Source organism: Drechmeria coniospora, chromosome 03, assembly GCF_001625195.1.
Source record: "Drechmeria coniospora strain ARSEF 6962 chromosome 03, whole genome shotgun sequence".
NCBI classification, from domain to species: Eukaryota; Fungi; Ascomycota; class Sordariomycetes; order Hypocreales; family Ophiocordycipitaceae; genus Drechmeria; species Drechmeria coniospora.
The window spans coordinates 39,228-61,684 of NC_054391.1; the positions used below are offsets into that span (position 1 = coordinate 39,228).

The 22,457-nt window shown below is 48.1% G+C and overlaps 3 protein-coding genes across 3 annotated transcripts; 1 reads left to right on the top strand and 2 right to left on the bottom strand.

Moving 5' to 3' along the window:
- Positions 1-223: 223 nt before the first annotated feature.
- DCS_05906 (uncharacterized protein) lies at positions 224-11,050 on the bottom strand (the record flags this gene model as incomplete). The annotated part of the gene is made up of 25 exons (XM_040803205.1): positions 224-1,269; positions 1,317-1,346; positions 1,396-3,066; positions 3,121-3,537; positions 3,580-3,996; positions 4,039-4,455; positions 4,498-4,914; positions 4,963-5,373; positions 5,422-5,832; positions 5,881-6,078; positions 6,220-6,291; positions 6,334-6,537; positions 6,679-6,750; positions 6,799-7,209; positions 7,252-7,455; positions 7,609-7,796; positions 7,858-7,919; positions 7,967-8,403; positions 8,476-8,537; positions 8,599-8,660; positions 8,708-9,152; positions 9,255-9,275; positions 9,337-9,398; positions 9,446-9,759; positions 9,832-11,050. 25 exons carry the CDS (start codon positions 11,048-11,050, stop codon positions 224-226), a joined length of 9,270 nt encoding a protein of 3,089 aa, XP_040653309.1.
- A 7,571-nt stretch (positions 11,051-18,621) lies between these two features.
- On the top strand, positions 18,622-19,923 carry DCS_05907 (uncharacterized protein; the record flags this gene model as incomplete). Its single annotated transcript, XM_040803206.1, has 1 exon — positions 18,622-19,923. One exon carries the CDS (start codon positions 18,622-18,624, stop codon positions 19,921-19,923), a length of 1,302 nt encoding a protein of 433 aa, XP_040653310.1.
- Positions 19,924-20,263: 340 nt separating this feature from the next.
- Positions 20,264-22,430, bottom strand: DCS_05908 (uncharacterized protein; the record flags this gene model as incomplete). The annotated part of the gene is made up of 3 exons (XM_040803207.1): positions 20,264-21,851; positions 21,908-22,331; positions 22,397-22,430. The coding sequence occupies 3 exons, from the start codon at positions 22,428-22,430 to the stop codon at positions 20,264-20,266; spliced, it is 2,046 nt and encodes a 681-aa protein (XP_040653311.1).
- Positions 22,431-22,457: the final 27 nt, after the last annotated feature.

The following is a 22,457-nucleotide window of genomic DNA, read 5'->3' on the forward strand; positions in this document are numbered from 1 at the left end:
GCGCATTTTCGTAGTGCGCATCTTCTTCAACGGAATGAAACTCCGATCGGAATTCTCTTGTCCACCTTATACCTATCGTAAAATCACATCCCAAAAGTTTACAAAAGGTCCCACTTAACGCGTCGCGCTATATCGCTCGGATTGAAAAATCCTTTTACTTCAATGCACTATAACTTTTTAATATAGTGGCGGAAGAATGCGCTTTTAGTACTGTAATGCTAGGCTAGGAGAAACCAAAATCAGGAGCCATGGTAGCGTTAGTGCAGCTGTGAACAACCTGGCCTCCTTGAATAGGCGTCCCATCACTCCATGCAACTAGTCTGCCGCATGGGTCAAAAATATTAAGACCAAAGCCCCCGCAGTACCCGGACGTTTCGATATTGTTAGGGTTGACCCATATTATTCTAAAAGGGACATATTCACAGGCCGTCGCCTGATAAAACCTCAATGCACCCGCATTGATCCAAGAGTAAACGTCGATGTTGGAATTACTAAAACCGGATACAGCTTCGGGCCCAATCCAAAAATACATGCCACTAATGGCTGGACCAGCTGAAAATTCGTATGTGCCTGTGACGCTAGGATGAAAGTACCCAATGATCTGCCCGACAACATAGTTTTGCCGGCCCGTTGCTCGTCCGAAAAAGGTACGAGCGACACAACTGTTATCGCCATGACCCAAATATGTTGTATTACCGGTGAAGTCAGGCACTGTTCCAGATAAGATCGTAGAAGGCTGAGTATAGCTCGTAATCCAAGATTGTCCGAGACATGATGGACTCGTATAGTCACTACAATATTGCGGTATTCTACCCGTAAAAGACTGGGTGTTGCTTGATGATTGAGCAAATTGGTTGTACGCAAACTTGGCTCCCAAGGCGCAATTTCCAGCATCGCATTGTACGATAGGGCATACTCTAGTTTCATTAAATCCAAATGGTGGCGCTTCAGGTACGCCAGTGCAATCATAAACAAAATGACCATCATCGGCGGGTATTGACTCAGGGTATGAGATTAAGTTGTTGTCAGGGGCACGGACGTTGACGGCAAATCCTCCACAGTAACCGGCCCTGTCTTGATTGTTAGCGTTGACCCATACTACTCTAAAGGGAACATATTCGCAAGCGGTTGCATTATATGCAAATGCATCTCCCTCACTAAGCCAAGCATACGCTCTCACATTGCCATTATCATAATTGGATATAGCATTGGACCCAAGCCAGATATATGCAGCACCCAGAACTGGTCCCATACTAAATGTGTAGATGCCTGACATTTTAGGGTGAAAATAGCCAATCAGTTGCCCGACAACATACTCTTGCCTGCCAGTTGGATTTCCGAAAAATCTATGAGCAACACAGTTTACGTCGGTGTGGCCTAGTATTGTCGACGAACCAGTAAAATCAGGTACTGAATCCCTTAAAATTTCATTCGCCTGGACATAAGACTGTGCCCAACTTCGACCGAGACAACCAGGAGTAGTAAAATCGCCACAAAATATGGGTATTCGCCCAGCTGATGAGTATCTATCAACGGTTGATCGAGCAAATTGATTATACCCATATTTCACACCCACTCGACATTGAGCACTAGGGCATCCTGTAGCAGCCGATAATGTGGATGAAGGCAATGTGGACGATGGCATAATAACAATAACAGTACCGGTAGACCCAGTACCGCTCGGTGGTAGGGTGGTGATTGACGTTTGGGTACCTGCTCCGGTACTGGTCGTTGTAGTGTATGGTCCAGTAAAGGTTGGAACAACGATGATGACAGTACCAATAGAGCCAGTACCGCTCGGTGACAGCGTCGTGATTGACGTCTGGGTTCCTGTGCCGGTACTTGTGGTGGTAGTATACGGTCCAGTAAATGTGGATGATGGAACAACGATGATGACAGTACCAATAGAGCCAGTACCGCTCGGTGACAGCGTCGTGATTGACGTCTGGGCTCCTGTGCCGGTACTTGTAGTGGTAGTATATGGTCCAGTAAATGTGGATGATGGAACAACGATGATGACAGTACCAATAGAGCCAGTACCGCTCGGTGGTAGGGTGGTGATTGACGTTTGGGTACCTGTTCCGGTACTGGTCGTTGTAGTGTATGGTCCAGTAAATGTTGGAACAACGATGATGACAGTACCAATAGAGTCAGTACCACTCGGTGACAGCGTCGTGATTGACGTCTGGGTTCCTGTGCCGGTACTTGTGGTGGTAGTATACGGTCCAGTAAATGTGGATGATGGAACAACGATGATGACAGTACCAATAGAGCCAGTACCGCTCGGTGGTAGGGTGGTGATTGACGTTTGGGTACCTGTTCCGGTACTGGTCGTTGTAGTGTATGGTCCAGTAAATGTTGGAACAACGATGATGACAGTACCAATAGAGTCAGTACCACTCGGTGACAGCGTCGTGATTGACGTCTGGGTTCCTGTGCCGGTACTTGTGGTGGTAGTATACGGTCCAGTAAATGTGGATGATGGAACAACGATGATGACAGTACCAATAGAGTCAGTACCACTCGGTGACAGCGTCGTGATTGACGTCTGGGTTCCTGTGCCGGTACTTGTGGTGGTAGTATACGGTCCAGTAAATGTGGATGATGGAACAACGATGATGACAGTACCAATAGAGCCAGTACCGCTCGGTGACAGCGTCGTGATTGACGTCTGGGTTCCTGTGCCGGTACTTGTAGTGGTAGTATATGGTCCAGTAAATGTGGATGATGGAACAACGATGATGACAGTACCAATAGAGCCAGTACCGCTCGGTGGTAGGGTGGTGATTGACGTTTGGGTACCTGTTCCGGTACTGGTCGTTGTAGTGTATGGTCCAGTAAATGTTGGAACAACGATAATGACAGTACCAATAGAGCCAGTACCGCTCGGTGACAGCGTCGTGATTGACGTCTGGGTTCCTGTACCGGTACTGGTCATTGTAATATATGGTCCAGTAAATATGGATGTAGGGCGAACGGTAACAATAATTCTTGTAGGGCAGTTACCAATACATCCAGCGGATGGTAAAATAGTGCTAATTCCCGATGTCGGTCCCGTAGTAGATTCTGTAATAATACCTGTTGTGCTAATGGTTACAATAAGCCTTGTCGGACAGTTACCTATACATCCGGCTGAAGGTGGTACCGTACTTGTGCCAGCTGTTGGTCCGTAGGTAGTTTCAAGAATAAGACCACTAGTACCAACAGTTACAATAATTCTTGTAGGGCAGTTGCCGATACATCCAGAAGATGGTGGAATTGTACTACTCCCGGCCGTTGGTCCATAAGTAGATTCTGTAATCGCATCTGTAGTACCAACAGTAACTAGTACCCTGGTAGGACAAAAGCCAATGCATCCAAGAGAAGGCAGTAATGTACTAATCCCAGCCGTCGGTCCATAGGTTGATTCGGTAGTTATACCGCCAGAAGGACCAACAGTAATGATAATCCTTATAGGGCAGTTACCAATACATCCAGCGGATGGTAAAATAGTACTAATTCCTGACGTCGGTCCAATAGTTGATTCTGTAATGACACCTGTTGTGGCGATAGTTATAATTAGCCGTGTAGGACAGTTACCTGTACATCCAGCTGAAGGCGGTACCGTACTTGTACCAGCTGTTGGCCCGTATGTGGTTTCAAGAATAAGACCACTAGTACCGACAGTTACAATAATTCTTGTAGGGCAGTTACCGATACATCCAGAAGATGGTGGAATTGTACTGCTACCAGGCGTTGGTCCATACGTAGATTCAGTAATTGCATCTGTAGTACCGACGGTAACTAGTACCCTGGTAGGACAGAACCCAATGCATCCTAGAGAAGGGAGTATTGTACTAATCCCAGCCGTCGGTCCATAGGTTGATTCGGTAGTTATACCGCCAGAAGGACCAACAGTAACGATAATCCTCGTAGGGCAATTACCAATACAGCCAGCGGATGGTAAAATAGTACTAATTCCCGATGTCGGTCCCGTAGTAGATTCTGTAATAACACCTGTTGTGGCGATAGTTATAATCAGCCGTGTAGGACAGTTACCTGTACATCCAGCTGAAGGCGGTACCGTACTTGTGCCAGCTGTTGGTCCGTAGGTGGTTTCAAGAATAAGACCACTAGTACCGACGGTTACAATAATTTTTGTAGGGCAGTTGCCGATACATCCAGAAGATGGTGGAATTGTACTGCTACCAGGCGTTGGTCCATACGTAGATTCTGTAATCGCATCTGTAGTACCGACGGTAACTAGTACCCTAGTAGGGCAAAAACCAATGCATCCAAGAGTAGGCAGTATTGTACTAATCCCAGCCGTCGGTCCATAGGTTGATTCGGTAGTTATACCGCCAGAAGGACCAACAGTAACGATAATCCTTGTAGGGCAGTTACCAATACATCCAGCGGATGGTAAAATAGTACTGATTCCCGATGTCGGTCCAATAGTTGATTCTGTAATGACACCTGTTGTAGCGATAGTTATAATAAGCCGTGTAGGACAGTTACCTGTACATCCAGCTGAAGGCGGTACCGTACTTGTACCGGCTGTTGGCCCATAGGTGGTTTCAAGAATAAGACCACTAGTACCGACGGTTACAATAATTCTTGTAGGGCAGTTACCGATACATCCAGAAGATGGTGGAATTGTACTGCTACCAGGCGTTGGTCCATACGTAGATTCTGTAATTGCATCTGTAGTACCGACGGTAACTAGTACTCTGGTAGGGCAAAAGCCAATGCATCCAAGAGTAGGGAGTATTGTACTAATCCCAGCCGTCGGTCCATAGGTTGATTCGGTAGTAATACCGCCAGAAGGACCAACAGTAACGATAATCCTTGTAGGGCAGTTACCAATACATCCAGCGGATGGTAAAATAGTACTGATTCCCGATGTCGGTCCAATAGTTGATTCTGTAATGACACCTGTTGTGGCGATAGTTATAATCAGCCGTGTAGGACAGTTACCTGTACATCCAGCTAAAGGCGGTACCGTACTTGTACCAGCTGTTGGCCCATAGGTGGTTTCAAGAATAAGACCACTAGTACCGACGGTTACAATAATTCTTGTAGGGCAGTTACCGATACATCCAGAAGATGGTGGAATTGTACTGCTACCGGGCGTTGGTCCATATGTGGATTCTGTAATTGCATCTGTAGTACCGACGGTAACTAAAACCCGAGTGGGACAGAACCCAATGCATCCTAGAGAAGGAAGTATTGTACTAATCCCAGATGTTGGTCCATAGGTTGATTCGGTAGTTATACCGCCAGAAGGACCAACAGTAACGATAATTCTCGTAGGGCAGTTACCAATACATCCAGCGGATGGTAAAATAGTACTGATTCCCGATGTCGGTCCCGTAGTAGATTCTGTAATAGCACCTGTTGTGGCGATAGTTATAATCAGCCGTGTAGGACAGTTACCTGTACATCTAGCTGTAGGCGGTACCGTACTTGTACCAGCTATTGGTCCGTATGTGGTTTCAAGAATAAGACCACTAGTACCGACAGTTACAATAATTCTTGTAGGGCAGTTACCGATACATCCAGAAGATGGTGGAATTGTACTGCTACCGGGCGTTGGTCCATACGTAGATTCAGTAATCGCATCTGTAGTACCGACGGTAACTAAAACCCGAGTGGGACAGAACCCAATGCATCCTAGAGAAGGGAGTATTGTACTAATCCCAGCCGTCGGTCCATAGGTTGATTCGGTAGCTATACCGCCAGAAGGACCAACAGTAACAATAATCTTCGTAGGGCAATTACCAATACATCCAGCGGATGGTAAAATAGTACTAATTCCCGATGTTGGTCCCGTAGTAGATTCTGTAATAGCACCTGTTGTGGCGATAGTTATAATCAGCCGTGTAGGACAGTTACCTGTACATCCAGCTATAGGCGGTACCGTACTTGTACCAGCTGTTGGTCCGTATGTGGTTTCAAGAATAAGACCACTAGTACCGACGGTTACAATAATTCTTGTAGGGCAGTTGCCGATACATCCAGAAGATGGTGGAATTGTACTCCTACCAGGCGTTGGTCCATACGTGGATTCTGTAATCGCATCTGTAGTACCGATGGTAACTAGTACCCTAGTAGGGCAAAAACCAATACATCCTAGAGAAGGCAGTATTGTACTAATCCCAGCCGTCGGTCCATGGGTTGATTCGGTAGTAATACCGCCAGAAGGACCAACAGTAACGATAATTCTCGTAGGGCAATTACCAATACAGCTAGCGGATGGTAAAATAGTACTAATTCCCGATGTCGGTCCAGAAGTAGATTCTGTAATAACGCCTGTTGTGGCGATAGTTATAATCAGCCGTGTAGGACAGTTACCTGTACATCTAGCTGAAGGCGGTACCGTACTTGTACCAGCTGTTGGCCCGTATGTGGTTTCAAGAATAAGACCACTAGTACCGACGGTTACAATAATTCTTGTAGGGCAGTTGCCGATACATCCAGAAGATGGTGGAATTGTACTGCTACCAGGCGTTGGTCCATACGTAGATTCTGTAATTGCATCTGTAGTACCGACGGTAACTAGTATCCTAGTAGGACAAAAGCCAATGCATCCTAGAGAAGGAAGTATTGTACTAATCCCAGCCGTCGGTCCATAGGTTGATTCGGTAGTTATACCGCCAGAAGGACCAACAGTAACGATTATCCTCGTAGGGCAATTACCAATACATCCAGCGGATGGTAAAATAGTACTAATTCCCGATGTTGGTCCCGTAGTAGATTCTGTGATAACACCTGTTGTGGCGATAGTTATAATAAGCCGTGTAGGACAGTTACCTGTACATCCAGTTGTAGGCGGTACCGTACTTGTGCCAGCTGTTGGTCCGTAGGTGGTTTCAAGAATAAGACCACTAGTACCGACGGTTACAATAATTCTCGTAGGGCAGTTGCCGATACATCCAGAAGATGGTGGAATTGTACTACTACCAGGCGTTGGTCCATACGTAGACTCTGTAATCGCATCTGTAGTACCGACGGTAACTAGTACCCTAGTAGGGCAATAACCAATGCATCCTAGAGAAGGCAGTATTGTACTAATCCCAGCCGTCGGTCCATAGGTTAATTCGGTAGTTATACCGCCAGAAGGACCAACAGTAACGATAATCTTCGTAGGGCAATTACCAATACATCCAGCGGATGGCAAAATAGTACTGATTCCCGATGTCGGTCCAATAGTTGATTCTGTAATAACACCTGTTGTGGCGATAGTTATAATCAGCCGTGTAGGACAGTTACCTGTACATCCAGCTGAAGGCGGTACCGTACTTGTACCAGCTGTTGGTCCATATGTGGTTTCAAGAATAAGACCACTAGTACCGACGGTTACAATAATTCTTGTAGGGCAGTTGCCGATACATCCAGAAGATGGTGGAATTGTACTGCTACCGGGCGTTGGTCCATATGTGGATTCTGTAAATGCATCTGTAGTACCGACGGTAACTAAAACCCGAGTGTGACAGAACCCAACACATCCTAGAGAAGGAAGTATTGTACTAATCCCAGATATCGGTCCATAGGTTGATTCGGTAGTTATACCGCCACTTGCAGTATATGGTCCAGTAAATGTTGATGGAATAACCATAATGACAGTACCTGTAGGGTCAGTGCCAGTCGGTGGCAGGGTCGTGATTGACGTTCTGGTATCTGTGCCAGTACTAGTTATTGTAATATATGGTCCAGTAAATGTAGATGATGTAATAACCATAATGACAGTACCAGTAAGGTCAGTTCCAATCGGTGGCAGGGTCATAATTGTCGTGTCAAACGGGTCTGTAACAATACTGATTATTGTAGTATATGGTCCAGTGAATGTGGATGATGGATTAACTATAATTACAGTACCAGTAAGGCCAGTACCAGTCGGTGGAAGGGTCATGATTGACGATCGTGAATCTGTGCCAGTACTAGTTATTGTAGTAAATGGTCCAGTAAATGTGGACGATGGATTAACTATAATGACAGTACCAGTAAGGCCAGTACCAGTCGGTGGAAGGGTCATAATTGACGTTCGTGTATCTGTGCCGGTGCTGGTTATTGTGGTATATGGTCCAGTAAAAGTGGATGATGGATTAACTATAATGACAGTACCAGTAAGGTCAGTACCAGTCGGTGGCAGGGTCACAATTGACGTTCGTGTATCTGTGCCAGCACTAGTTATGGTAGTAAATGGTCCAGTAAATGTGGATGATGGAATAACCATAATGACAGTACCAGTAGGGTCAGTGCCAGTTGGTGGCAGGGTTGTAATTAATGTCTCGGAACCTGTACCGGTACTGATGATCGTAGTATATGGTCCTGTAAACGTGGATGATTTAATAACCATAATGACAGTACCAGTAAGGTCAGTACCAATCGGTGGCAAGGTCATAATTGTCGTGTCAAACGGGTCTGTAACAATACTGATTATTGTAGTATATGGTCCAGTAAACGTGGATGATGGATTAACTATAATGACAGTACCAGTAAGGCCAGTACCAGTCGGTGGAAGGGTCATAATTGACGTTCGTGTATCTGTGCCGATGCTGGTTATTGTAGTATATGGTCCAGTAAATGTGGATGATGGATTAACTATAATGACAGTACCAGTAAGTCCAGTACCAGTCGGTCGCAGGGTCATGATTGACGATCGTGAATCTGTGCCAGTACTAGTTATTGTAGTAAATGGTCCAGTAAATGTGGATGATGGATTAACTATAATGACAGTGCCAGTAAGGTCAGTACCAGTCGGTGGCAGGGTCACAATTGACGTTCGTGTATCTGTGCCAGCACTAGTTATGGTAGTAAATGGTCCAGTAAATGTGGATGATGGAATAACCATAATGACAGTACCAGTAGGGTCAGTGCCACTTGGCGGCAGGGTTGTAATTAACGTCTCGAGACCTGTACCGGTACTGATGATCGTAGTATATGGTCCAATAAATGTGGATGATGGATTAACTATAATGACAGTACCAGTATGGCCAGGGTCAATCGGTGGCAGGGTCATGATTGTTGGTGGAATAAACGTATTGATACTGGTAATTGTAGTATATGGTCCAGTAAAAGTGGATGATGGATTAACTATAATGACAGTACCAGTAAGGTCAGTACCAGTCGGTGGTAGGGTCATGGTTGACGTTCGTGAATCTGTGCCTGCACTATTTATTGTGGTAAATGGTCCAGTAAATGTGGATGATGGATTAACTATAATGACAGTACCAGTAAGGCCATTACCAGTTGGTGGAAGGGTCATAATTGACGTTCGTGTATCTGTGCCGGTGCTGGTTATTGTAGTATATGGTCCAGTAAAAGTGGATGATGGATTAACTATAATGACAGTACCAGTAAGGCCAGTACCAGTCGGCGGCAAGGTCATGATTGTTGGTGGAATAAATGTATTGATACTGGTAATTGTAGTATATGGTCCTGTAAATGTGGGGGATGGAATCACCATAATGACAGTACCAGTAGGGTCAGTGCCGCTCGGTAGCAGGGTCGTAATTGACGTCCGTGTACCTGCCCAGGTATTGGTGATTGTAGTAAATGGTCCAGTAAATATGGATGATGGAATAACCATAATGACAGTACCAGTAGGGTCAGTGCCAGTTGGTGGCAGAGTTGTAATTAACGTCTCGGAACCTGTACCGGTACTGATGATCGTAGTATATGGTCCTGTAAATGTGGATGATGTAATAACCATAATGACAGTACCAGTAAGGTCAGTACCGATCGGTGGCAGGGTCATAATTGTCGTGTCAAACGGGTCTGTAACAATACTGATTATTGTAGTATATGGTCCAGTAAACGTGGATGATGGATTAACTATAATTACAGTACCAGTAAGGCCAGTACCAGTCGGTGGTAAGGTCATGATTGACGTTCGTGAATCTGTGCCAGCACTAGTTATTGTGGTAAATGGTCCAGTAAATGTGGATGATGGATTAACTATAATGACAGTACCAGTAAGGCCAGTACCAGTCGGTGGAAGGGTCATAATTGACGTTCGTGTATCTGTGCCGGTGCTGGTTATTGTAGTATATGGTCCAGTAAATGTGGATGATGGATTAACTATAATGACAGTACCAGTAAGGTCAGTACCAGTCGGTAGCAGGGTCACAATTAACGTTCGTGTATCTGTGCCAGCACTAGTTATGGTAGTAAATGGTCCAGTAAATGTGGATGATGGAATAACCATAATGACAGTACCAGTAGGGTCAGTGCCACTTGGCGGCAGGGTTGTAACTAACGTCTCGAAACCTGTACCGGTACTGATGATCGTAGTGTATGGTCCAGCAAATGTGGATGATGGATTAACTATAATGACAGTACCAGTATGGCCAGGGTCAATCGGTGGCAGGGTCATGATTGTTGGTGGAATAAACGTATTGATACTGGTAATTGTAGTATATGGTCCAGTAAAAGTGGGGGATGGAATCACCTTAATGACAGTACCAGTAGGGTCAGTACCGCTCGGTAGCAGTGTCGTAATTGACGTCCGTATACCTGTCCCGGTACTGGTGATTGTAGTGAATGGTCCAGTAAATGTGGATGATGGAATAACCATAATGACAGTACCAGTAGGGTCAGTGCCACTTGGTGGCAGGGTTGTAATTAACGTCTCGAAACCTGTACCGGTACTGATGATCGTAGTGTATGGTCCAGTAAATGTGGATGATGGAATAACCATAATGACAGTACCAGTAGAGTCAGTGCCACTCGGTGGCAGGGTCGTAATTGACGTCCGTATACCTGTCCCGGTACTGGTGATTGTAGTGAATGGTCCAGTAAATTTTGGAGATGGAATCACCATAATGACAGTACCAGTAGGGTCAGTGCCGCTCGGTGGCAGGGTCGTAGTTGACGTCCGTGTACCTGTCCCGGTACTGGTGATTGTAGTAAATGGTCCAGTAAATGTGGATGATGGAATAACCATAATGACAGTACCAGTAGGGTCAGTGCCACTTGGTGGCATGGTTGTAATTGACGTCTCGAAACCTGTACCGGTACTGATAATCGTAGTATATGGTCCAGTAAATGTGGATGATGGAATAACCATAATGACAGTACCAGTAAAATCAGTGCCACCCGGTGGCAGGGTTATGATTGACGTCTGTGTGCCTGTCCCAGTACTGGTCATTGTAGTATATGGTCCAGTAAATGTGGATGTAGGACCAACGGTAACAATAATTCTTGTAGGGCAGTTACCAATACATCCAGCGGATGGTAAAATAGTACTAATTCCCGATGTTGGTCCCGTAGTAGATTCTGTAATGATACCTGTTGTGCCAATGGTTATAAGAAGCCTTGTGGGACAGTTACCTGTACATCCAGGTAAAGGCGGTACTGTACTTGTACCAGCTGTTGGTCCGTAAAGGGTTTCAAGAATGAGACCAGTGGTACCGACAGTTACAATAATTCTTGTAGGGCAGTTGCCGATACACCCGGAAGATGGTGGAATCGCACTAGTACCGGCCGAAGGTCCATATGTGAATTCTGTAATCGCATCTGTAGTACCGACGGTAACTATTACCCTGGTAGGACAGTTGCCAATACATCCTGCAGAAGGTGGAATTGTACTGGTGCCAGCCGTTGGTCCATAAGTTGCTTCAGTAGTTGTACCACCAGTAGGAGCCAAGGTAACAATAAGTCTCGTAGGGCAGTTTCCAATACATCCAGCAGAAGGTAGAATAGTACTAGTTCCCGGTGTCGGTCCCGTCCTGGTCTCTATGCTGACATCTGTTGTACCGACGGTAACTATTATCCTGGTGGGACAATAACCAACGCATCCTGCAGATGGCAGTATTGTACTAGTCCCAGCCGTTGGTCCATAAGTTGATTCGGTCGTTGTACCACCAGTAGGAGCCAAGGTAACAATAAGTCTCGTAGGGCAGTTTCCAATACATCCAACAGAAGGTAAAATAGTACTAGTTCCCGGTGTCGGTCCCGTCCTGGTTTCTATACTAACATCTGTTGTACCAACGGTAACTATTACCCTAGTGGGACAATAGCCAACGCATCCTGCAGATGGCAGTATTGTACTAGTCCCAGCTGTTGGTCCATAAGTTGATTCGGTCGTTGTACCACCAGTAGGAGCCAAGGTAACAATAAGTCTCGTAGGGCAGTTTCCAATACATCCAACAGAAGGTAAAATAGTACTAGTTCCCGGTGTCGGTCCTGTCCTGGTTTCTATGCTAACATCTGTTGTACCAACGGTAACTATTACCCTGGTGGGACAATAGCCAACGCATCCTGCAGATGGCAGTATTGTACTAGTCCCACCCGTTGGTCCATAAGTTGATTCGGTCGTTGTACCACCAGTAGGAGCTAATGTAACAATAAGTCTCGTAGGGCAGTTTCCAATACATCCAACAGAAGGTAAAATAGTACTAGTTCCCGGTGTCGGTCCTGTCCTGGTTTCTATGCTAACATCTGTTGTACCAACGGTAACTATTACCCTGGTGGGACAATAGCCAACGCATCCTGCAGATGGCAGTATTGTACTAGTCCCAGCTGTTGGTCCATAAGTTGATTCGGTCGTTGTACCACCAGTAGGAGCCAATGTAACAATAAGTCTCGTAGGGCAGTTTCCAATACATCCAACAGAAGGTAAAATAGTACTAGTTCCCGGTGTCGGTCCCGTCCTGGTTTCTATACTAACATCTGTTGTACCAACGGTAACTATTACCCTGGTGGGACAATAGCCAACGCATCCTGCAGATGGCAGTATTGTACTAGTCCCAGCTGTTGGTCCATATGTTGATTCGGTCGTTGTACCACCAGTAGGAGCCAAGGTAACAATAAGTCTCGTAGGGCAGTTTCCAATACATCCAACAGAAGGTAAAATAGTACTAGTTCCCGGTGTCGGTCCTGTCCTGGTTTCTATGCTAACATCTGTTGTACCAACGGTAACTATTACCCTGGTGGGACAATAGCCAACGCATCCTGCAGATGGCAGTATTGTACTAGTCCCACCCGTTGGTCCATAAGTTGATTCGGTCGTTGTACCACCAGTAGGAGCTAATGTAACAATAAGTCTCGTAGGGCAGTTTCCAATACATCCAACAGAAGGTAAAATAGTACTAGTTCCCGGTGTCGGTCCTGTCCTGGTTTCTATGCTAACATCTGTTGTACCAACGGTAACTATTACCCTGGTGGGACAATAGCCAACGCATCCTGCAGATGGCAGTATTGTACTAGTCCCAGCTGTTGGTCCATAAGTTGATTCGGTCGTTGTACCACCAGTAGGAGCCAATGTAACAATAAGTCTCGTAGGGCAGTTTCCAATACATCCAACAGAAGGTAAAATAGTACTAGTTCCCGGTGTCGGTCCTGTAGTGGTTTCTATACTGGCATCCGTTCCAGTCCAGGCAATCATCGTTGTAAGGTAATCTTCAGGAGGCTGTGTAATGCAACTTATATACGTTCTGATAGGTCTGGTTATTATCTGTACTTTTGCTGTAAGGAATTTAAACTAGTTATATCTTACCGAGTGCTTGCACTCTGTAAAGAACTTCCGGCACAGATATACTGAATCGGTAAGATTTCAACAACAACATTACAAGTATTATTAGCAAGGCTAATACCGGAGCTAATAGTATAAAAACAGGAAGATAATGCTAGTAATTGTAAAATGTGGATCATTTTGAAGTATAAGAATGCAACTTAATATCTTCAATATCTCTATAGGAATTGTTTTTTCTGTTAATACTGTTGGTAAAGTGTCCTTAAACGTATTAGAATGATTCTGTCATTTACTGGGATAATCTTCAGAACTCCCCAGTATATTTCTGTGTTTACTTGATCGTATGGGGAATCAATGAGATCGTTAAAGGAGGTGTACTATATTGCTAATATACAGGCCAAGCCGTTAATACTCTACTTGTTGCGCGACCCGGAATATATATATGTGGTATATGCATTGGACACGACAGTTTTAATAACATATTGCTTGTACTTTAAACTGCCTTGACTTGTGGGGTATACGGGTACACTGTTTGGTTTAAATTGTTAATCTATTGCTATTTAGCATCTTTAAGGTTTCAAAACATGCTATCTGCAACAGCTAGGAGGATGACGTGTTCGATTTGATAAAGGCTAAAAGCCAATTATAGAACGACTAGAAACATGGGTACGTCAACGAACATCTCCACTGGGTACGGAATTTGGAAGTAGAGGTAGTAGTACAAGGAGCCTCACTTGTACAGTTGTTACGGAGTCACTAGGCGACTGCTCTAGGACTCTTAATGATATTTATTAAAAGACTTGAAGGAGGGAAAACTACTTGGCAACTAGGGCTTCTAGTTGTGTGCGTTCTTCCTAGTGGGTCCCTTGGTTCCCTCCGTTCTCCTATATCGGGCTAAGCCCGATACTATAATAACAGTGCAGTATAATTGTAACTATAACGCAAGGCAACTTTCGGATTGTATTATTATATTAACACTACTATGTAGAACAATAGAAAACCTTTTGCTGCTTTGTGACTAGTCATTTGGACTTAGTTATAGGATTTTAGTTCCAATACTTAAAATCCTATTTTGAAGTAGCTTCAAAACTATATAACTAAGTATAAATGACCAGTCAGCAAATAGCAAAAGGTTTACTGTTCTTCTACCCAGTACTGTTGATGTAATAGTAGTTTTGTAAAGTTGGCCTTGAAATACTATGTACCCTGTATTCGTATGTTTAGTAGCAGGGGCTGTAGAGTTTTCTCTAATAGCCCTTAGTGTGTTTTACTAGTTTAATTAAAGTTCTCCTACTAAATAGTCTCTTTCGAGGTATATTTTAAACTATATTTCTGAGCATATACAACTAGTTAGTAAGGAGCAAAAGGTTTACTATTGTTCTGCCTAGTACTACTAATATACTAGTAGTTTCTTGAAGCTGGTCTTGAAATACTATGTATTCTGTATTCTTATATTTAGTAGTAGAGATAGGAGAGTTTATTTCGATGGCCCTTAATGCATTTTACCAGTTGAATTCAAGTTCCCTTGGTAAATATCCTATTCCGTAATAAGATTCGAAACTATCCAACCATAATGTAGGACTAGTTAGCAATGAACAAATAGGGTTTCCGTTTTTCTACCCAGTACCGTTAATGTAATAGTACCCTCCTGAAGTTGGCCTCTAAATATTACGTACTCCGTGTTTGTATATTTAGTGGTTGGGGCGGGAGAGTTTACTTCAGTAGCCCTTAATGCATTTTACTAGTTGAATTAAAGTTCTCTTGGTAATTATCCTATTCCGTAATAAGATTCGAAACTAGAAAACTATAATACAAGACTAGTTATCAATGAACAAATAGGTTTTCTGCTGTTCTACCCAGTACTATTAATGTATTAGTAGTATCCGGAAGTTGGCCTTGAGTTGTGGTTGGTTAAAATTCCACCTGTCGTACCTGGATGCATACAAGCAACTAGTAGTGTAGTGGTTGACATTCTGTAACCTATCCCTGCGATTGTAGTTATTATCGCGACGTCGGGTAGCCGACGAGGTGTTGTACTACTTATTACACTTATTTTATATGGATGTATACAATCCACAGGAAGAATAGTACTTGTACTATCTCCCCATTTTTTTAAGTTGGTAGTGCGAGGTTATCTGAGAGCCAGAAAAGTAGGGGGAGGGGGAATACGAGTAGAGGTTCCTGGAAATGTATCTTTCTTCAGTGCAGTTGCTACTGCTATATCGATCGGCTGGCCAGGAGTTGTAATTACAATAATTGTTGTTTTGTATTGATACAGTTACAGTGTCAGGGTAAGCCCGAACGTATAACATAAGACAAGGGGGAATGACAGATCCACCAAAAGAGTGCGCACAGAAAAAGAAGCCCTAACCAACAAGCAGTCTTTCTTCCTTCCAGACTTTTAATAAACTTTATTGGGATTACTAGATCAGCTGCTTAGTGACTCCTTAACAGATACGTACAATTTGTTAGGAGATTGGCTGCTAAACAGTTTATAAGTATGAGTATACTCAGTTAAACTGTAGTAGTTTTACACTGTAAGTAGTATGATAGATACATTACTAGTCACATCGATCCACCTACTAGCTAAAGAGGCCAACGCAAGCTACAACAGCTGGCTAACAACAGAAAGACCGTTACTAGGCTAGATCAATAATCCAACAATAAGGTTATTAATGTCGTTCAGTTAAACTGGTACAGCAGCTAACAACAAGATTTCCCTTTCTAGAGCATGCGTAAGACTAGTATGAATCCTTGTCTAATTAAAATTGGTCGGATCGTATCCACTGTATATACTTCTAACTAATTGCTGGAGTGTAGGCTATCTAACCTTAATATATCCATACAATCATATAAGGTTTTTTAAATCCTTCGTATCCCCTGTAAATACTTCTAACCAATTGCTGGAAAATAGGCTATCCAACCTTATTCTACTCGTACGATCATATAAGATTTTAAATCCTTCGTATCCCCTGTATACTTTTAACTAATTGCTAGATCGTAGGCTATCCAACCTTATTCTCTTCATACAACTACATAAGATTTTTAAATTCTTCGTATCTCCTGTATATGCTTTTAACTAATTGCTAGAACGTAGGCTATCCAACCTTATTCTATTCATACAACTACATAAGATTTTTAAATTCTTCGTATACCCTGTATATACTTCTAACTAATTACTAGAATGTAGGCTATCCAATCTCATTCTACTCGTACGATCATATAATATTTTTAAATCCTTCGTAGCCCCTATACATACTTCTAACTAATTGCTGGAATGTAGGCTATCCAACCTTATTCTATCCGTACGATTATATAAGATTTTAAATCCTTCGTATTCCCTGTACATACTTCTAACTAATTGCTAGAGTGTAGACTATCTAACCTTATTCTATCCGTACGATCATATAAGATTTTAAATCCTTTGCATCCCCTGTACATACTTCTATTTGCTGGAATGTGGGCTATCGAACCTTATTCTATCCGTACGATCATATAAGATTTTAAATCCTTCGTATCCCCTGTACATACTTCTAACTAATTGCTAGAGTGTAGGCTATTCAACCTTATTCTATCCGTACGATCATATAAGATTTTAAATCCTTCGTATCCCCTGTACATACTTCTAATTGCTGGAATGTGGGCTATCGAACCTTATTCTACTCATACGATCATATGAGATTTTTAAACCCTTTGCATCCTCTTTATACTTCTAACTAATTACTAGAATGTATGCTATCCAACCTTATTCTACTCGTACGATCATATGAGATTTTTAAACCCTTTGCATCCTCTTTATACTTCTAACTAATTACTAGAATGTATGCTATCCAACCTTATTCTACTCGTACGATTATATGAGATTTTAAATCCTTCGTATCCCCTATATATACTTCTAACTAGTTGCTAGAATGTAGGCTATCCAATCTTATTCTATCCGTACGATCATTTAAGATTTTTAATACTTTCCTAATCAGCTAACCCTATAAGTCAACCCCCCCCTACCCAAGACGTGCACCCCCCAAGTCGTGCACCCCCTAAGAAGGGCACCTCCCAAGACGGGCACCTCCCAAGACGGGCACTCCCCAAGACGGGCGCCCCATTTAGCTCCTTTACACCTATCAACCTAATGCATCGCAACTGCGTTTATTTCGTACAGTTTAACTATAATCGATGAAAATATCTACAGTATCCCCTATGCCTAAGCTACTTACTGATACCAAAGAAGCAGTCCAGATAGCTTTTTATACTATTTAAAACGTATTACTGCATCTACAGGCGGCCTGTTAGTATAGAGTTCTGCGTCAAACGCTCCAATGCCGATTACACAGCCTTCCAATTAAAGATACAAAAGAAATATTGTAGCGGCTCTCTGAGGATCAAGAAAAGTACCTATGCAATTGTGTCCTTGCCGAAGGCACGTTAGGACTACCGCCTTTACAAATAGAAACACTAACTAAATACCAAATGCAATAGTATGTAAGCAATAGGACTGACCAGGAAAACCAAAAGGCTAAAAACCTACCATGACTGTATACTAAAGCGAAGCATGACTGGTGCCTTAACTGGAAGCAAATGGGAAGACAATGTAAAATGTAAACTAGTACTAGACATTGGACTAGGGAAGAAATAATAGTATAAATTGATTAGAATAAAGGTAATGATATCAACCGCCTTTCTGTATAAAAGAACCAACACTAAAGATGATTACTCATGTGTATCTTTTTATTGCATAGGCACTTGGGCTTTATGGCGGGGCGTTGTAGAGCGTTGGATGAAATTTGTGTAAGAAGAGAAAACGGCCGTACAAGTAACTGGGAACACTCTGCTTTAATACGGCGTATGCTTATAACAACAGGGAATCAACCCCGCATCCTGCGTAGACGGCAAGGCGTTAAAGAATGGCATGATATGGCCGGTCAAGGCTAGCGGTTATATTTATTGCCTTGCTGTGCCGGAAATCGCCGTGCCGGAAATCGTCGAGTAGCGCGAGGGAGCTGACTCATCTTTCGCTCACTTCGGTTCGTCCTCGCCACGGCACGTGACTTCCGCCTTGATGCCTTGATGCCTTGCTGCCTCGGGTCTGAGGCACGACAATCTTCATCTTCACCCTCGAAGCAAGCCGGCAAACGACGCAACGCAACGTCGACCCCCCCGTCGTCCTCATGCGAGCGGCACCGTGGACGTGCCGCGGCTGCGTCGAGGCCCTGCGTCGCACGGCTGGGTGCCAGCTTCGGCTCGGCTCACAGCGTGGTGCGCGGCGCGGCGTGGTGACCGAGGCACCGGCCTCGACGTCGACGCTCGCCCCGAGCCTCCTGCGACGGGCAAGATGCCTCGCGGCCGAGCATGACAGCCTCGAGTCGACCCTCGAATCCTCCTTCGACGGCGCCAAGGCAAAGCGCGTCGGCGAGCTGCGGCGCGTCGTCTCGGCCCTGCGGGCGTGGACCGACGGACGCGCCGCCGTCGCCGAGCTCTCGGCCCTGGCCACCGACGGCGAGCAGGATGCCGAGCTCGCGGCCATCGCCCGTGACGAGCTCGTCTCCGAGTCGAGCCGGCTCGAGGCGCTCGAGCGGAACCTCGCCGCCAGCCTGCGGCCGCGTCACGCCTTCGCCGACCTGCCCTGCCTCGTCGAGTTCCGACCGGGCCCCGGCGGCCTCGAGGGGCGCTACTTCACCGACAGCCTCTTCAAGATGTACAGGGCCCTCTGCGCGCGCCGCGGCTACCGCGCCAACGTGCTCAAGTACGAGCTCGCCGAGGCCGCCGGCGACCAGTCCTCGCCGGCCGGCGAGCAGCCCCTGCAGGAGGCGGTGCTCGAGGTGCTCGACGCCGGCGCCTACGACGTCTTCCGCACCGAGGCCGGCATGCATCGCGTCCAGCGCATCCCCTCGACCGAGAGCAAGGGTCGCGTCCACACCTCGGCCGTCGCCGTCTGGGTGCTGCCCTCGTTCCCCGAGACGGGCGCCACCGGCTCCGACGACGTCGACGACCCGGAGAGCGACTTTTACCTGCGACCCGACGACGTCCGCGTCGAGACGATGCGCGCTCGCGGCGCCGGCGGCCAGCACGTGAACAAGACGGAGAGCGCCATCCGCATGACGCACGCGCCGACGGGCACCGTCGTGTCCATGCAGGACCACCGGTCGCAGCAGCGCAACCGGGAAGCCGCCTGGAAGGTGCTGCGCTCGCGCGTCGCCGGCCAGCGCGCCGAGCAGCGCCAGCAGGAGGCGGCCCGGCTGCGGAGCAGCGTCCTGAGCAAGGCGCAGATGACGCGCGGCGACAAGATAAGGACGTACAACTACAACCAGGACCGCTGCACCGACCACCGCGCCGGCCTCGACGTCCACAACCTGCCCGACGTGCTCGACGGCGGCGAGATACTGGACCGCGTCATGGACGCCGCCGGCGAGTGGATGGTCGGCCGGGACCTGGAGGCCATTGTCGCCGAGGAGGAGGCGAGGCAGAAGTGACGGCTAAGCGACGGCGGCGAGACGCTGGACCGCGTCATGGACGCCGCCGGGGAGTGGATGGTCGGCCGGAACCTGGAGGCCATTGTCGCCGAGGAGGAGGCGAGGCAGAAGTGACGGCTAAGCGACGGCGTTGAGCCGGCTGTATATTCTCATCTTGATTCGTGCCACCGCAGGCCGTCCTGTGCCAGCCGCGTAGCCTCGTGTGCGTGACCGTCCTCTGCCCGTCCGACGCCGACGCGTGAAAAAGTAAAAATGTCCATGCAACTCCTCCGCTTGCGAGCACGAAAGCACGCCGAAGATGCAAGCCAAGAAATGACGGGCGCAATGTGCAGGCGCACCCTCACATCAGGCCGCCCAGGACGACCTTGCCGATGCTCGCCACCTCCGTCTTGACGTGGCTCCGGCTGTGCTCCTCAAACTCCTTGACGACGCCGTTGACGATGATCTTGCGCAGCTTGCCGTCGGCCTTGGCGAACAGCTCAGCCACGGGCGTCGTGCACTCGCGGGGCGTCGGGACGAGGGAGAGGAATCGCGTGTAGCAGTCGATGAGCACGTCGCACAGCGTCGCAAACGTCTCGAAAAAGTCGGGCTCAAAGGGCAGCGACGGCGTCAGCAGGTACGTGTACTCCTCGCCGGGGAAGAGCTCCGACTCGGCGGCGGCAAAGTTCATGACGCTCGGCGCACCGCCCGAGGCGCCGGCCGGCGGGAGCTGCTGGCCTTCGTCGGCCGTCACGTCGGCGGCCGACGTCGATCGGCGCGACCTGCTGCCGCCGCCGGGCCGGCGGAACATGTTGGGGAGGCGGGCGCGCGAGAGGCTCGCGGCCGCCGACGAGGAGTGGTCGCCGTGCAGCTGCTGGAACGAGTCGAACTCGGCGAGCAGGGCGTTGAGGCAGCGCAGGAACTCGAGGGGCGACGACGAGTAGAGGTCGTTGATGGTCGGGATCGACAGCCCCAGCAGCAGGTGGTTCGTCGCCTTGCGGGCGAGCTTGCGGGGGTCGAAGCAGGACATGCGGCCGAGGTCGGGCCGCTCGAAGAGGTAGGTGTTGAGCCAGTAGACGCGGCCTTCGTGCCTGGGCCGATCATCAGCGAAAGGGGGAGGAATGGGGAGGGGGAGGACAAACGCTTTGCGTAGGTAGTCGAGCGTCGAGATGCGCTTGTGGGCCACGTCGGCGACGTGCTGGTGGACCGCGCTCGATTCGCCGTGGTGGCCGAGGCCCGAGACGCCGTTCAGGAGCATCGCGTTCGCCGTCGTCGTGCGCGAGAGGGTGGGCGTGAGGACGGGCGTGTGGGCATAGGCGTCGGGGCTGACGGGACTGCGCAGGCCTCTCAGGTCGGTGACGCTGTCGGCGCGCGTCTGGATCTTGGCCGCAGCTGGGAGAGCATACTCGGGCAGGGCCGGAGGCGCCGTCGCGTCGGTGACGACGCCGTAGGGCGAGGTGCTGCCGAGGGACGCCGCCGAGGAGCCGCGGCGGCGTGCCGACGGGGATGGGAGCGAGGTGCTGCTCGCCTTGCGGGACGACAGCGAGGGCTTGCGCGCGTCCCTGACGGCGGCTCCGGCTCCCGAGGCCCTCGAGGCCGACGGCTGCGTTCCCGGCGGCTGAGGGGAATGCGGCGGCTGGTGATGAAACGGAGGCACCGGCGGCGGCGGCGAGAGGGGCGGCGGATGGGGCAGCGGCGGACGGTGCAGCGGATCGACGCTGATGCTACCCTCGCGCGTTGCCGGCCGGGACGTGGACGTCGGCGTGAAGGAGGAGAAGATGGTCGAGTCGAGGACGGGCGTGGACTGCTGCATCTTGGCCCTCGCGTCCGCACAGGGCCCCCGGGCACCTGGCGACTGGCGGGAGGGTGACGCGGAGGCGGGCGGAGGCGGGCGGAGGCGGCCTCGAGGGCTCGGGCCAGACGTTGGCCGCCGGGCGTCGAGATGTCGCCTGGACGAGTTGATTGGCCGTAGGCCCGAGGTCTGACCGTCCTGAATCGGTCGGACGGGCGATGGAGGCGGATGGGGAGCGGACGAGGAGGCGGGCGGAGGCGGGCGGAGGCGGCCTCAGGGCTCGGGCCAGACGTTGGCAGCCGGGCGTCGAGATGTTGCCTGGACGAGCTGATAGGCCCGAGGTCTGAGCGTCCTGAATCGGCCGGACGGGTGACGAGGACGGATGGCGAGGCGGATGGGGAGCGGACGAGGAGGCGGGCGGAGGCGGCCTCGAGGGCTCGGGCCAGACGTTGGCCGCCGGGCGTCGAGATGTCGCCTGGACGAGTTGATTGGCAGTAGGCCGGAGGTCTGACCGTCCTGAATCGGTCGGACGGGAGGCGAGGACGGATGGGGGCGATGGAGGCGGATGGGGAGAGGACGAGGACGAGGTCGGAGCGGTGAATGGAGGGACGATCAGACTGCTGGTGACGCGGCGAGGCTGCGAGCGAGTAATTATTAATTGCCTGTTTTAATTGCCTGCCTTAATTGCCTGTGTTTATTGACCAATGGCGGGGACGGAGACGGGGCGACCCGACATGGCCGTCGACGCAAGTGCCTGTACTGT